At 47.3% G+C, this 15,193-nt stretch overlaps 1 protein-coding gene across 6 annotated transcripts in view; it reads right to left on the bottom strand.

Moving 5' to 3' along the window:
• SLX4 (SLX4 structure-specific endonuclease subunit) overlaps positions 1–15,193 on the bottom strand; it is a 65,116-nt gene that overhangs the window by 31,628 nt on the left and 18,295 nt on the right. For 5 of the 6 annotated variants that reach the window (XM_063934798.1, XM_063934795.1, XM_063934793.1 and 2 more), the window contains exons 6-12: positions 14,607–14,794; positions 8,199–8,515; positions 5,702–5,924; positions 5,536–5,624; positions 3,257–3,403; positions 2,986–3,155; positions 61–2,639 (exon numbers count right to left, since the gene is read on the bottom strand). In XM_063934798.1, coding sequence (XP_063790868.1) covers positions 61–2,639; positions 2,986–3,155; positions 3,257–3,403; positions 5,536–5,624; positions 5,702–5,924; positions 8,199–8,515; positions 14,607–14,794 — 3,713 coding nt within the window. The remainder of the gene's footprint in view (positions 1–60; positions 2,640–2,985; positions 3,156–3,256; positions 3,404–5,535; positions 5,625–5,701; positions 5,925–8,198; positions 8,516–14,606; positions 14,795–15,193) is intronic. The other variant, XM_063934797.1, reaches the window with a different exon arrangement.

Genomic DNA, 15,193 nt, shown 5'->3' with positions numbered 1-15,193 from the left:
ACAATATTACAAGTCCAAGACTATACTAACCCCCCCCCTATGTATCTCAGTGTAACATACCAGGTGTCCTCAGCTCCTTCTGCACAACCGGAACTTTATTCATCCTCTGAGACAAAGGGAGAACAGCTGGCAGCTCAGGCTCTTCATCCTCCCATTCATCCCACAGCTTGGAGTTCAGGAAGCTCAGCTGGTTACTCCGTGAGGTGGGAGGAGATTCCAAGCTGCTGGCTGCTTCTGTGTCTCCATTCAGTAAAATAGTTCTGGACTGAATTCCAGGGCGCTTGGTAGGTGTTTGGTGGTGATGTGAAGGAGTTGTGCCCTCTGGGGAAGAGTGAGGCCTTGTTGGTGTCTCCTGCATATTGGACCATACATCCTCTATATGGATGGGAGGCTCATCATAATCCATCTGGAAACTGCAGTCAGTGGTATTGGCCTGGGGCTCTGGCACAGGGCCTTCATCTTCACTATCCCCAACCTCAAACACAGTGCTGCTAGCAACAGACGTCGGAGGTGAAGAGGTTACTTTACTTGCAGTGCTAGAGCGTATGTATTGACGTTTCTCTTGCTTTTCGGTGATGTTGGAATACAGGGACTGATTCAAACTAACGGTTGTCTTAGGTGACTTTGGAAACAACAGTGGCAAAGACCCCAAGCTTGTCTGAGATGGGTTAACAAAGCTTGAATGAGAAATATTTTGTTTGCAGGTCTTGGAGGTTGGAAGTGACTGAGGAAAATGTGAGGTCTGCTGAGAAGTTAGAGGAGACTGAGATAATTGTGATGTCTGCAGAGAGGTATGAGGTGACCGAGGAAAATGAGAAGTCACTGGTGATGTTACAGGTGACCGAGGATTACGTGAGGTCACTGGTGATGTTTGAGGTGACCGAGGGTAATATGAGGACACTGGTGATGTTTGAGGTGACCGAGGGTAACATGAAGTCACTGCTGATGTTTGAGGTGACCGATGGAAACGTGAGGTCACTGGTGATGTTTCAGGTGACTGAGGAAAACGTGAGGCCACTGGTGATGTTTCAGGTGTCCGAGGGCAACGTGAGGTCACTGGTGATTTTTGAGGTGACCGAGATAAATGTGAGGTTACTAGTGATCTTTGAGGTGACTGAGTGAAACATGGGATCTGTGGTGATGACTGAGGTGACCGAGATAAATGTGAGGTCTGCCGAGAAGTTTGTGGTGAACGAGGGAGGCGCGAGGTTTGCAGTTGGGAAACTCGTGACTCTGTTAAACTAGGCAAAGGTGTGGCAGGCACCAACCAAGAGGTCTCGGAGCTGCTACTCATTTCCAGGTGGGAAAGATTCTCACTGCACTTCCTCATGCTGAAGCTAATGGGAGACTCTTTACTCTTGGACATGACGGTCTTATTATTTTGCCCTTTTACATTCGGCACTGTAGCTTGAGTACTGGAATCGGTCTCCTCATCAGACGACAAGATCAATATGATGTCTGAGTCTTGGAATGAGACTTTGGGAGAAGAAGCAGCCTTGTTGGAAGAATTTTGGCTAGGGGCAGTATCATTAGGATCTTTGAGACTGGAGGGTGGAGACTTTCCGTGTCCATATGAGGAGCTCTCTAGAAATGAATTGGTTTGTGGCTGGATGTTAGCTGAAGACCCGAGCACAGGTAGAGCAGGAGATGGGTTGGCAGAAGGTGAACTTGTGAGCATGGGCACCTGATCTTGTAGGTTAGTTGGACTTACGTGGGATCTAGATTCACAAATACCTGAAGGCTCCACATATTCCCCACAAGTCTCTGAAAACATGCGATCAAAGCTGTCATCAAGAGATGAATGGTTGTGCTGAGCAAACAAATCTCCCTCAGGGTCTTCATATGTGTTTGGTGAAATCAATGATACTGCATGAGCAACAGGAGAAGTACTATTTTCAGGACTGGCCAAAGGGCTTTGTGAATGTTTAGAGCAATCCTTAGAAAAGAGTCTACAAGCTGTAAAGGCAGCTGGGGCACTAAATTTGGGAGGAGACTGAATGGGAAACACAGAGCAGGGACGACTTGGCTGGGTCTTAAGCCAACCTGGTGAAGCTAAAGAAGGAAATACAGGAGAAGATTCCAGGCTGTTTGAAGTAAGACGATCAGGAGATTTCCTAAAAGGAGTACCCTCCCCAGCTTTTGGGACAGGAGATGCTTGAAGTGGAGTGGTATCTGTCACAGGGGTCTCCATGTGCCAATCTGTAGAATGTGGGTTCGCTACATCAATCATTTGTTCTTTCCATCCTAAAATATGGTTTCTGGCCTCAGGAGAGCTGTCTTCAGACTCCTTGCCTCCATGTTCGGCTTCATAGTCATCATGCTCACTTCTACTTCCACCTTCTTTATCTTGCTCTACTGGCATTTTTCGTTGAGTGGCTGCAAATTCATAGATCTCCTCCAGCTCCCCCTCTCCAACACCTCCATCATCCAGCCGCTCCTCCTCCGGAAGTCCTTCTGCCTCCTGGTCTGTGAAGAGGTCTTCACCCTCATCCAACCACATTGATTTCAACAACTCTTGGAAGGTTTCTGCCCGTTCTCCCCCATTATCTCCATCCTCTTGTGTGGTAACCAGAGCTTCTGAGTCCTGTCGCTCACCAACCAGCTGTTCACAGGTGTCTATGAGACTATTAACCCCGAACCTAGAGGACCGGAGGAAAAGAGTTCACTATGAGAGAGCACAGAAAAGCTGCACACATGTAAATCACAACTAAATACCTATGGTGGTGGGTTTCCCTGTCCATAAAACAACATAACACCATTTTCAGATAACAATATTAAGGCAAATAATTCCTAAGCATTAAGACATTCCGCCTTTGTCATGAAGTGAGCCCGTATCAAGTGAGCTATCCCCTCTCACAGCTGGCAATCACCTAGAACTGGGGTTGACAATGTGGAAACAGCCAGAGAACCACAGTATTGTGAACAGTGGTTATTGATTTTAACAATTGACCGCATACATGTTGATGGAGTGTGAGTGAGACACACCTGCGGGCCAACTCACAAACATGCGTCAAACAGTGGCTGGGGATGGCAGTGTTGGCGGAATACAGAAAGCGGAGAAAAGAGAGGGCAGCTTCAGCAGATACATCATTAAGAAGAAGTCTTCGCACGCGTCCAGCGCTGGCTTCTTGTACCCAGAATCCTTCAGTGTGCACCTGAACAAATATGAATAAAACAGGCAAAATATAGAATTGCAGGAAGGTTACATGCGTAGTAAATGAAAGCAAAAAAATGATGTCAATAAAGTCACACTTACCGCTTCAACTAGCAGGGGGCAGCGTGCATATATGACTAACATATGTGCATTTAGCACCTCTCCACAGTCAGTCTGCAGCTGAGCATCACTCAAATGGGGGTTGTTCACCAGCTCCATGAAATCTGCTGCTAGAGTTACAAGCGGGGCCTGAAAACGCAATCGATGGAAAAAAAGGATGTAAGAGAAACAGACAAAATATTGGAGATATTACTGTTTTGTGGGCTTTCATAGTTGTACATATTATTAAATCTTTCCAGGCTGACAACCGATCATCCTATGTTATGCCTATTAATAATTACCTTTTAAGAAATATAGTAATAAAAGTTAAGTTTTCAGTAACTAATGTAACAATATTAAAAGAGTTTGCCACACATTAAGCTTTCTTTGGCTAAAACCCACTAGTGTTTTTTTTGCCTAAATCCCCAAACTATGATTGCTCTTCGCTTAATGGCGCACCTCCAACCATATTTATGAACCTTTTGTATTAAGACTCATGTAATTCTCTTTTCTTTTTTATCGGTTGGTTTACACATAGAAATTTATATTATCACTTTCTTTGAAGCCTGTGCACAGTCTTCTAGGCTGTATGTGCCCCCCTCTAAGTAGTTGTGTGGGCTTCTCAGATCTGTTGCCTGCTAAGTACAAGCTTGTGCACAATGGCAACTTCCAACCATTCTTCTCCTACCTTATATGACATGTGAAGGATAACAGTTTGCTATGGAGAGACGCAGGAACAGTGCACATAACCAAATTAAATGATAGGGCGATATTCAATTATTATATCGCGCCTGATCTCCCGTCTAAAGTGTTGAGAGATGACAGGGCGATATTCAATTGATCTTTTCTATCGCACTGATTGCGCCCACTAGATATCTAGATATTGGGTTTCGCAGCCTTAAGAAAGTGCTTGGCACGATTGTGGAAAGTGCCGTTTGGGCGCCTAAACAGATCAAGTTTCAGTTCGCCAATCCTGGGGGTTGCAAACTGAAGTGGTGGCCAACTGAAATGCAGACGCCAGCACCCATCGCGCCCAAACGGAGCTACAATTGAATAGCTCCATTTAGGCACCATCTAGTGGGTGCTGGCAGAAAAACATTTGAACTCCGCCCATAGCCCAAAAGAAACTTAGAAACAAGGGTATGCTCTGTTTTGCTCTGCCATCCATTTTGGTGAATCCTGATTATACATCATACCACAGAGATCAATGGGTCTTTTCTCTGTTCCACATTCAAAAATAAAGAGGAGAGACGGATTAAAAGATACCAGTGTGTGCATGTAACTTACTGGTTACTGAGCGATGATGATGGCAGTGGTCACATAATGGTATTATTGTTCTAACGGTGTGATGCTGCTAGGTCACTAATACCCCTTTCACATCTCCAATGGCGGATCCCAACCGGGAATTGGAAACGGGTCCTTACCGGGTGGCATCCAGCATTGGAGACTCTCCTTTCCATTGGAGACTCTCCCTTTCGCTGGCTTCCAGACCCGGCAGCATGCCGGGTCGGTTGCCAAAGCGTCGGGGGGCGTAGCCGGCGGCGAAGGTGGAGGCGGCACTGGGAGATGAGCTCATCTCCGTGCCGCCTCTCCCTATCTAGTAAACGGGTCCCGGATCGCATCGACCCGGGAATCCGTTTACGCAGCCACTGAACCGGTATTCAACCCGGGAATAACACTGCTTATAACCCGGGTTGAATTAGTGGGTCAGGCAACCCGGGAATTTGGACTTGGCACTTTCACACACCGTAAACTGACCCGTGTCGACCCAGCAATATGCCGAGTCGATACCGGGTTATTTGTGCGGTGTGAAAGGGGTATAATGCAGCTTGGAAAAGCAGAATGTTTAAAATTCTTATCAATGCCAAACTCTGGATAATTCCCAGTAACATCTCTGGATATCACAGTAAGGAGGATATCCAATTAACCGATGCAAATTACCGCAGTTAATGGATTCCCCTAGGGGCTATCCAATTAGCCCCAGACCGCCGGCATACAAAGCAGAATCCCCAATAAGCAGCCCTCAGAGACCCGTTTTGCGCTATAACGCATGAGTTCCGGCAACTTGTCCCGGATACCATGAGGTATCACCCGAAAATGGGTTGTAAAAACGGTCTATAACTGGATAGCCCAATAAGACTATCGGGCTATTATACCCCATTTTTGCTGTGCAGCAAATTAGCGCTGGCAAATGGATACCCCCCCCTAATTACTGGTCCATTCCTTGTCTTTATATCTGAAATTATTTGACATTGTAAGTAAACCAAATTATACAAACGTACGGTATTTGGGGCATGGCTCTGTTTGTTATTCTGGTCCTCTTGTTGTGGGATGAATCCAGTAGGTGCAATGCCAACTGGTGATTCTTGGCCTGTGGGAAATCATTATTATGAATAGAAGGTAACATATGGCAATGCTTTCATGCAATACTGGTCACTTTTAGCCTACCTGTCCATTCAGTGGCACTGCTGGCTGCACAGTTCCACTGAGTGAGTGTCATCCCCTCTCCTGCCAACTCCGCCAAGTCCAGCAAAGCCTTCTGGCTGTCAGATGGAGGGTTCCTGTCTTCAGAATTTACAGAATGGAGATCCGTGTCAGCGGGGACTTGTTTTTGTGAATTGCCAGGAGTCACGTTGGCTGTAGCTACAAGCGGCTGTGAACTCAGCAGCTTCTGAGGGAGCAACAGACATGGAGACATAGTGTATCTATAATAAGAGTACAATCCTGCGAAAGGTCAGTCTAGCACAAGAGCAGGGAGCCTAAGGGAGGACCTGACCTGCCTCTTAGTCTTCACTGGCTGAATGGTGAAGCATGAACAAGTCCTCTCTCCTCACCCCCCATCCCTACCCCAGGGGGAGGATAAAGTCCCAAACCAGGCACACCCACCCCTTCTGGAGGAGAAACCGCCTCTACAATTTTAAGTTAAAATATGGTTAGAGAGAGATGGGAGGAACAGGGTGAAAGAGAAATGGGAGGAAGAGGGAGAGAGATGTGAAAAAGAGTTAGATGGCAAGAAGATGGAAAGAAATTGGAGGTAGAAAGAGAGATTGGAGGAACAGTAGGAGAGAAATGGAAGGGATGTGAGAGAGATGGGAGGGAAAATGGGCAGGTGATGAAGAGAGAGATTGTAGGAAGTGGAAGATAGATGGGAATATATAAGAGAAAGAGAGAGGTTGGAGAAGTAAGGAGAAAGAGAGGGCAGGCAGAGGGGGGAGAGAAAGACAAATGAGAGGAGGGGATAGTGAGATAAGAGGAAGAGAGAGATGGAAGATAGAGATGGGAGGAAGAGCGAAAGAAAGAAATGGGAGGAAGACGGAAAAAAAATGGAGGATGGGGGTGAGATGTGAGGAAACATAGAATTTGACGGCAGATAAGAACCACTTGGCCCATCTAGTCTGCCCCTTATTCCTTTAGGTAATCTCAAACCTTTTTAAATCTTAATTCTTTGTAAGGATATTCATATGCCTATCCCAAGCATGTTTAAATTGCTCTACAGTCTTAGCCTCTACCACCTCTGATGGGAGGCTATTCCACTTATACACTACCCTTTCTGTGAAGTAATATTTCCTTAAATTTCCCCTGAACCTGCCTCCCTCCAGTTTCAGTGTATGTCTTCGAGTTCTAATACTTCTCTTCCTTTGAAGAATGTTTCCCTCCTGAACTTTGTTAAAACCTTTGGTATATTTGAAAGTTTCTATCATGACCCCCCTTTCCCTTCTCTCCTCCATACTATACATGTTAAGATCTTTTAGCCTTTCTGAGTAAGTTTTGTGATGTAGGCCATGCACCATTTTAGTTGCCCTTCTTTGTACACTCTCTAATGTATTTATATCCTTCTGGAGATATGGTCTCCACAACTGGACACAGTATTCCAGATGAGGCCATACCAATGACCTATACAGTGGCATTATTACTTATTTTTTCCTGCTACTGATTCCTCTCCCTATGCAACCAAGCATCTGACTTGCCTTTCTCATTGCTTTGTTGCATTGCTTTCCTGCCTTTAAGTCACTTGAAATAGTGACTCCTAAATCCCTTTCCTCCATAGTACCCTTGATACTATATTTAGCCTTGGGTTTTTGAGACCCAAGTGCATGATTTTGCATTTTTTAGCATTAAACTGTAGTTGCCACGTTCTTGACCATTTCTCAAGCCTTGCTAGGTCATCAATCATTTGTTTTACCCCTCCTGGTGTGTCTACCCTGTTGCATATCTTTGTATCATCTGCAAAAAGGCATACTTTCCCTTCAATACCATTTGCAATGTCACCAACAAAGATATTAAAGAGAACTGGTCCGAGGACAGATCCCTGGGATACTCCACTGGTAACATTTCCCTCCATAGATTGCACTCCATTTACTACAACTGTCTGTTTCCTATCCTGCAACCAGATTCTTATCCATTTAACTGTTTTATAATCCACCCCCATGCTTTCAAGTTTATTTAGCAATCTGCGATGTGGGACAGTATCAAATGCCTTACTAAAGTCTAGATATGCTAGGAAGGAGATAGGAGAGAGATATGGGGGAATGAGGAGAGATATGATGAGAGAAAGAGAGATGGCAGGAGTGAGAAAGATGGGAGAGAGAGGGAGAGAGAATAAAGGGAGGGAGAGATGAAAGGAAGAGAAAAGGTAGAAAAAGGTTAAGGGAGATGGGAGGAAGGGGGAGAGAGACAGTGAAGGAAATGGGAGGAAGAAGGGAGAGAGAGAGAGAGAGAGAGAGAGAGAGAGAGAGAGAGAGAGAAGAAAGTGGAGACAAGAAAGATGGGAGGAAGAGTGGGAGAGAAAGGGGGAGATAGGAGGAAGAATGGGAAGGAGGTGGAAAAAAAGAGAAAAAAAAAGCCTGTAAAGCCAGGAGCTAGCAAAACAGCAGATGATGGGTTCAAAATGAATATATATTATCAGTGCACCCAGGGTCTCATTTTATGTTGCAGCATCTATTACCTTTGAGAGTGGTTTCCATGGAGTTATTGGGGGATTGAGCTCTGCTGTATAGTAGCTGAGAGCATCTCTATTCTCCATCATGTTGCTGGATTCCCAGAGCACACAGCTCGTCCCACCACGCATGCTCCAGGTGTCCCGCTGTTCCAGCTCCATGCTCCAGAAGCAGCTGAGGGGCAGAGCCATGATCGTGCGCTCTTCGGGTTCCTCGGTCAGAAGCATAGACATCCTTTTCTGCAGCTTCTGCAGAGCCTCCTCCGGGGCCTGGACAAGCAGAAGAGGGGTAGCTTTCTCCTTCTGTTTCCGGCGACTCTTCTTTTCTAAAAAACACACAGCTCTAACTGATTCTGCAGAAGGTATATTGGTCAGTCCATGATCCCATGAAACTGCCCATAAACATCAGATCCCTTCACTCCTGGCAGAAATCATTCATAATATTGTATGAGGTTATGATAATTGCTGCTAACTGGGAAATGACTGAAGGAAAACTGGTGATGCAGCAGACACCCCGTGTATGTAAGCATGGCATCCAGACTCCAGCATTTCAGCGCTCTCTAATATGCTGAAGAGTTAAAATAAGAATTTACTTACCGATAATTCTATTTCTCATAGTCCGTAGTGGATGCTGGGAACTCCGTAAGGACCATGGGGAATAGCGGCTCCGCAGGAGACTGGGCACAAAAGTAAAAGCTTTAGGACTACCTGGTGTGCACTGGCTCCTCCCCCCATGACCCTCCTCCAAGCCTCAGTTAGGATACTGTGCCCGGACGAGCGTACACAATAAGGAAGGATTTTGAATCCCGGGTAAGACTCATACCAGCCACACCAATCACACCGTACAACCTGTGATCTGAACCCAGTTAACAGCATGATAACAGAGGAGCCTCTGAAAAGATGGCTCACAACAATAATAACCCGCTTTTTGTAACAATAACTATGTACAAGTATTGCAGACAATCCGCACTTGGGATGGGCGCCCAGCATCCACTACGGACTATGAGAAATAGAATTATCGGTAAGTAAATTCTTATTTTCTCTGACGTCCTAGTGGATGCTGGGAACTCCGTAAGGACCATGGGGATTATACCAAAGCTCCCAAACGGGCGGGAGAGTGCGGATGACTCTGCAGCACCGAATGAGAGAACTCCAGGTCCTCCTCAGCCAGGGTATCAAATTTGTAGAATTTAGCAAACGTGTTTGCCCCTGACCAAGTAGCTGCTCGGCAAAGTTGTAAAGCCGAGACCCCTCGGGCAGCCGCCCAAGATGAGCCCACTTTCCTTGTGGAATGGGCTTTTACAGATTTTGGCTGTGGCAGGCCTGCCACAGAATGTGCAAGCTGAATTGTACTACAAATCCAACGAGCAATAGTCTGCTTAGAAGCAGGAGCACCCAGCTTGTTGGGTGCATACAGGATAAACAGCGAGTCAGATTTTCTGACTCCAGCCGTCCTGGAAACATATATTTTCAGGGCCCTGACTACGTCCAGCAACTTGGAGTCCTCCAAGTCCCTAGTAGCCGCAGGCACCACAATAGGCTGGTTCAAGTGAAATGCTGAAACCACCTTAGGGAGAAATTGAGGACGAGTCCTCAATTCTGCCCTGTCCGTATGAAAAATTAGGTAAGGGCTTTTATAGGATAAAGCCGCCAATTCTGAGACACACCTGGCTGAAGCCAGGGCTAACAGCATTACCACCTTCCATGTGAGATATTTTAAGTCCACAGTGGAAAGTGGTTCAAACCAATGTGATTTTAGGAACCCCAAAACTACATTGAGATCCCAAGGTGCCACTGGAGGCACAAAAGGAGGTTGTATATGCAGTACTCCCTTGACAAACGTCTGTACTTCAGGAACTGAAGCCAGTTCTTTTTGGAAGAAAATCGACAGGGCCGAAATTTGAACCTTAATGGACCCTAATTTTAGGCCCATAGACAGTCCTGTTTGCAGGAAATGCAGGAAACGACCCAGTTGAAATTCCTCTGTAGGGGCCTTCCTGGCCTCGCACCACGCAACATATTTACGCCAAATACGGTGATAATGTTGTATGGTTACATCCTTCCTGGCTTTGATCAGGGTAGGGATGACTTCATCCGGAATGCCTTTTTCCTTCAGGATCCGGCGTTCAACCGCCATGCCGTCAAACGCAGCCGCGGTAAGTCTTGGAACAGACAGGGTCCCTGCTGGAGCAGGTCCTTTCTTAGAGGTAGAGGCCACGGTTCCTTTGTGAGCATCTCTTGAAGTTCCGGGTACCAAGTCCTTCTTGGCCAATCCGGAGCCACGAGTATAGTCTTTACTCCTCTCCTTCTTATGATCCTCAGTACCTTGGGTATGAGAGGCAGAGGAGGGAACACATACACTGACTGGTACACCCATGGTGTTACCAGAGCATCCACAGCTATTGCCTGAGGGTCCCTCGACCTGGCGCAATACCTGTCTAGTTTTTTGTTGAGGCGGGACGCCATCATGTCCACCTTTGGTTTTTCCCAACGGTTCACAATCATGTGGAAGACTTCTGGGTGAAGTCCCCACTCCCCCGGGTGGAGGTCGTGTCTGCTGAGGAAGTCTGCTTCCCAGTTGTCCACTCCCGGAATGAACACTGCTGACAGTGCTATCACATGATTTTCTGCCCAGCGAAGAATCCTTGCAACTTCTGTCATTGCCCTCCTGCTTCTTGTGCCGCCCTGTCTGTTTACGTGGGCGACTGCCGTGATGTTGTCCGACTGGATCAGCACCGGCTGACCTTGAAGCAGAGGTCTTGCTAGGCTCAGAGCATTGTAGATGGCTCTTAGCTCCAGGATATTTATGTAAAGTGATGTCTCCAGGCTTGACCACAAGCCCTGAAAATTTCTTCCCTGTGTGACTGCTCCCCAGCCTCTCAGGCTGGCATCCGTGGTCACCAGGACCCAGTCCTGAATGCCGAATCTGCGGCCCTCTAGAAGATGAGCACTCTGCAACCACCACAGGAGAGACACTCTTGTCCTTGGAGACAAGATTATCCGCTGATGCATCTGAAGATGCGACCCGGACCATTTGTCTAGCAGATCCCACTGGAAGGTTCTTGCGTGGAATCTGCCGAATGGGATTGCTTCGTAATAAGCCACCATTTTTCCCAGAACCCTTGTGCATTGATGCACTGAGACTTGGCCTGGTTTTAGGAGCTTTCTGACTAGTTCGGATAACTCCCTGGCTTTCTCCTCCGGGAGAAACACCTTTTTCTGGACTGTGTCCAGGATCATCCCTAGGAATAGAAGTCGTGTCGTCGGGATCAGCTGCGATTTTGGAATATTGAGAATCCAACCGTGCTGGCGCAGCACTATCTGAGATAGTGCTACCCCGACTTCCAACTGTTCCCTGGATCTTGCCCTTATCAGGAGATCGTCCAAGTAAGGGATAACTAAAACTCCCTTCCTTCGAAGGAGTATCATCATTTCGGCCATTACCTTGGTAAAGACCCGGGGTGCCGTGGACAATCCAAACGGCAGCGTCTGAAACTGATAGTGACAGTTCTGTACCACAAACCTGAGGTACCCTTGGTGAGAAGGGTAAATTGGGACGTGTAGGTAAGCATCTTTGATGTCCAGAGACACCATATAGTCCCCTTCTTCTAGGTTTGCAATCACTGCTCTGAGTGACTCCATCTTGAATTTGAACCTTTGTATGTAAGTGTTCAAGGATTTCAGGTTTAAAATTGGTCTCACCGAGCCGTCCGGCTTCGGTACCACAAATAGTGTGGAATAGTACCCCTTTCCCTGTTGTAGGAGGGGTACCTTGATTATCACCTGCTGGGAATACAGCTTGTGAATGGCTTCCAATACTGCCTCCCTGTCTGAGGGAGACGTCGGTAAAGCAGACTTTAGAAAACGGCGAGGGGGAGACGTCTCGAATTCCAATTTGTACCCCTGAGATACCACCTGAAGGATCCAGGGGTCCACTTGCGAGTGGGCCCACTGCGCACTGAACTTCTTGAGACGGGCCCCCACCGTGCCTGAGTCCGCTTGTAAAGCCCCAGCGTCATGCTGAGGACTTTGCGGAGGCGGGAGAGGGCTTTTGTTCCTGGGAACTGGCTGTTTGTTGCAGCCTTTTTCCTCTCCCTCTGCCACGGGGCAGAAATGAGGCGCCTTTTGCCCGCTTGCCCTTATGGGGCCGAAAGGACTGCGCCTGATAATATGGCGTCTTCTTAGGTTGAGAAGCTACCTGGGGTAAAAATGTGGATTTTCCAGCAGTTGCCGTGGCTACCAGGTCTGATAGACCTACCCCAAATAACTCCTCCCCCTTATAAGGCAATACTTCCATGTGCCTTTTAGAATCCGCATCACCTGACCACTGCCGCGTCCATAAACCTCTTCTTGCAGAAATGGACAGCGCGCTAACTCTTGATGCCAGTCGGCAAATATCCCTCTGTGCATCACGCATATATAGAAATGCATCCTTCAAATGCTCTATAGTCAATAATATACTGTCCCTATCAAGGGTATCAATATTTTCAGTCAGGGAATCCGACCACGCCAGGCCCGCACTGCACATCCAGGCTGAGGCCATTGCTGGTCGCAGTATAACACCCGTGTGAGAGTATATACATTTTAGGATATTCTCCAGCTTTCTATCGGCAGGTTCCTTTAGGGCGGCCGTATCAGGAGAGGGTAGTGCTACCTGTTTTGACAAGCGTGTGAGCGCTTTATCCACCCTAGGGGGTGTTTCCCAACGTGCCCTATCCTCTGGCGGGAAAGGGTACGATGCCAATAACCTTTTAGGAATTATCAGTTTTTTATCGGGGGAAACCCACGCCTCATCACACACTTCATTTAATTCCTCGGATACAGGAAAAACTACAGGCAGTTTTTTCTCACCAAACATAATACCCTTCTTAGTGGTACTTGTATTATCAGATATATGCAATACATTTTTCATTGCTTCAATCATGTAACGTGTGGCCCTAGTGGAAGTCACGTTTGTCTCCTCATCATCGACACTGGAGTCAGTATCCGTGTCTGTGTCTGCCATTTGAGGTAACGGGCGTTTTAAAGCCCCTGATGGCGTTTGAGACCCCTGGACAGGCACAAGCTGATTAGCCGGCTGTCTCATGTCGTCAACTGTCTGTTGTAAGGAGCTGACACTGTCACGCAATTCCTTCCACAAGCTCATCCACTCAGGTGTCGACTCCCTAGGGGGTGACAACTGTATAATAGGCAATTGCTCCGCTTCCATCTCATTTTCCTCCTCAACATGTCGACACAATCGTACCGACACACCGCACACACACAGGGAATGCTCTGATAGAGGACAGGACCCCACTAGCCCTTTGGGGAGACAGAGGGAGAGTATGCCAGCACACACCAGAGCGCTATATATATACAGGAATACCACTATCAAGTATGCTTTTCCCTTATAGCTGCTGTTAATATAAAACTGCGCCAAATTAGTGCCCCCCCTCTCTTTTTTACCCTTTTCTGTAGTGCAGGACTGCAGGGGAGAGTCAGGGAGACGTCCTTCCAGCGGAGCTGTGATGGAAAATGGCGCCCGTGTGCTGAGGAGATAGGCTCCGCCCCCTTCTCGGCGGCCTTTTCTCCCGCTTTTTTGGTAATTCTGGCAGGGGTTAAAATACACCCATATAGCCCTGGGGGTTATATGTGGTGTATTTATGCCAGCCAAGGTGTTTTACATTGCTGCTCAGGGCGCCCCCCCCTAGCGCCCTGCACCCTCAGTGACCGGAGTGTGAAGTGTGCCTGAGTAACAATGGCGCACAGCTGCAGTGCTGTGCGCTACCTTGTTGAAGACTGATGTCTTCTGCCGCCGATTTTTCCGGACCTTTTCTTGCTTCTGGCTCTGTAAGGGGGCCGGCGGCGCGGCTCCGGGACCGAGCTCCGAGGCTGGGCCTGTGTTCGGTCCCTCTGGAGCTGTCCAGTAGCCTAAGAAGCCCAATCCACTCTGCACGCAGGTGAGTTCGCTTCTTCTCCCCTTAGTCCCTCGATGCAGTGAGCCTGTTGCCAGCAGGTCTCACTGAAAATAAAAAACCTAAAACTAAACTTTTCACTAAGAAGCTCAGGAGAGCCCCTAGTGTGCACCCTTCTCGGCCGGGCACAAAAATCTAACTGAGGCTTGGAGGAGGGTCATGGGGGGAGGAGCCAGTGCACACCAGGTAGTCCTAAAGCTTTTACTTTTGTGCCCAGTCTCCTGCGGAGCCGCTAGTCCCCATGGTCCTTACGGAGTTCCCAGCATCCACTAGGACGTCATAGAAATATTTATATCAAGCGGTTTGTCCACAAAAACTGAAAAGTAATATTAAAGGGCTTTGTCAAATGTTAAACACAGCTATATGACAATCCACTAGCTTCCTTTGGGGAACCCTAAGTGCACAGAGGGGAGAGTAATGGTAGCATGGAAGTTATCTAGCTTACGGTCTCTATGCAACGCACCTGGCGGAGGAATCTCACGTAGGGGCCGAGTACAGACAGGGTTTGGCTGAGTCTTCTCCTCCTGCATAGACCGTGACAGCGCCATGGCAACAAGCAAATCATCCTGCTCTGCACCGATCTGTGTCGTCTTCCTTTTCTTTGAGGGCTGCTTCTGTTTTGGTACACCTTTCCTCTTCACACAGGCCGCCCTAAAAGGGTTGTGGACTTCATGTAACAGATGTAAGAGCCAGAAGCAGCACACTTACTGTATGTAGGTACAGAAGGAGGACTGCTACAACAGTGAGTGCTCAGGACTCTACCTGATGATATGCTATCTTATCATATGCATTCGCTATGATGATAACAAATAAAATTTTATATTTTGGCCCTGAGGACGGGGGATCTACCCCGAAACATGTCGGCCACTTTGGTCAATTAAATACCTATGCTACCTGCATCTTGATGAGTCTGCTTGAGTGCCGCCTCCCACGCATATTCTATATATGTATATATATATATATATATATATATATAAAATATTGCTTGCCAACCAAGCAGTATTATGCTAAGGGGCAGATTTAACAATGATTGATATTCTGGTTATCACT

The sequence above is a fragment of the Pseudophryne corroboree genome, chromosome 7 (assembly GCF_028390025.1).
Source record: "Pseudophryne corroboree isolate aPseCor3 chromosome 7, aPseCor3.hap2, whole genome shotgun sequence".
Lineage (NCBI taxonomy): Eukaryota > Metazoa > Chordata > Amphibia > Anura > Myobatrachidae > Pseudophryne > Pseudophryne corroboree.
This window is presented reverse-complemented; position numbering and strand designations above follow the sequence as displayed.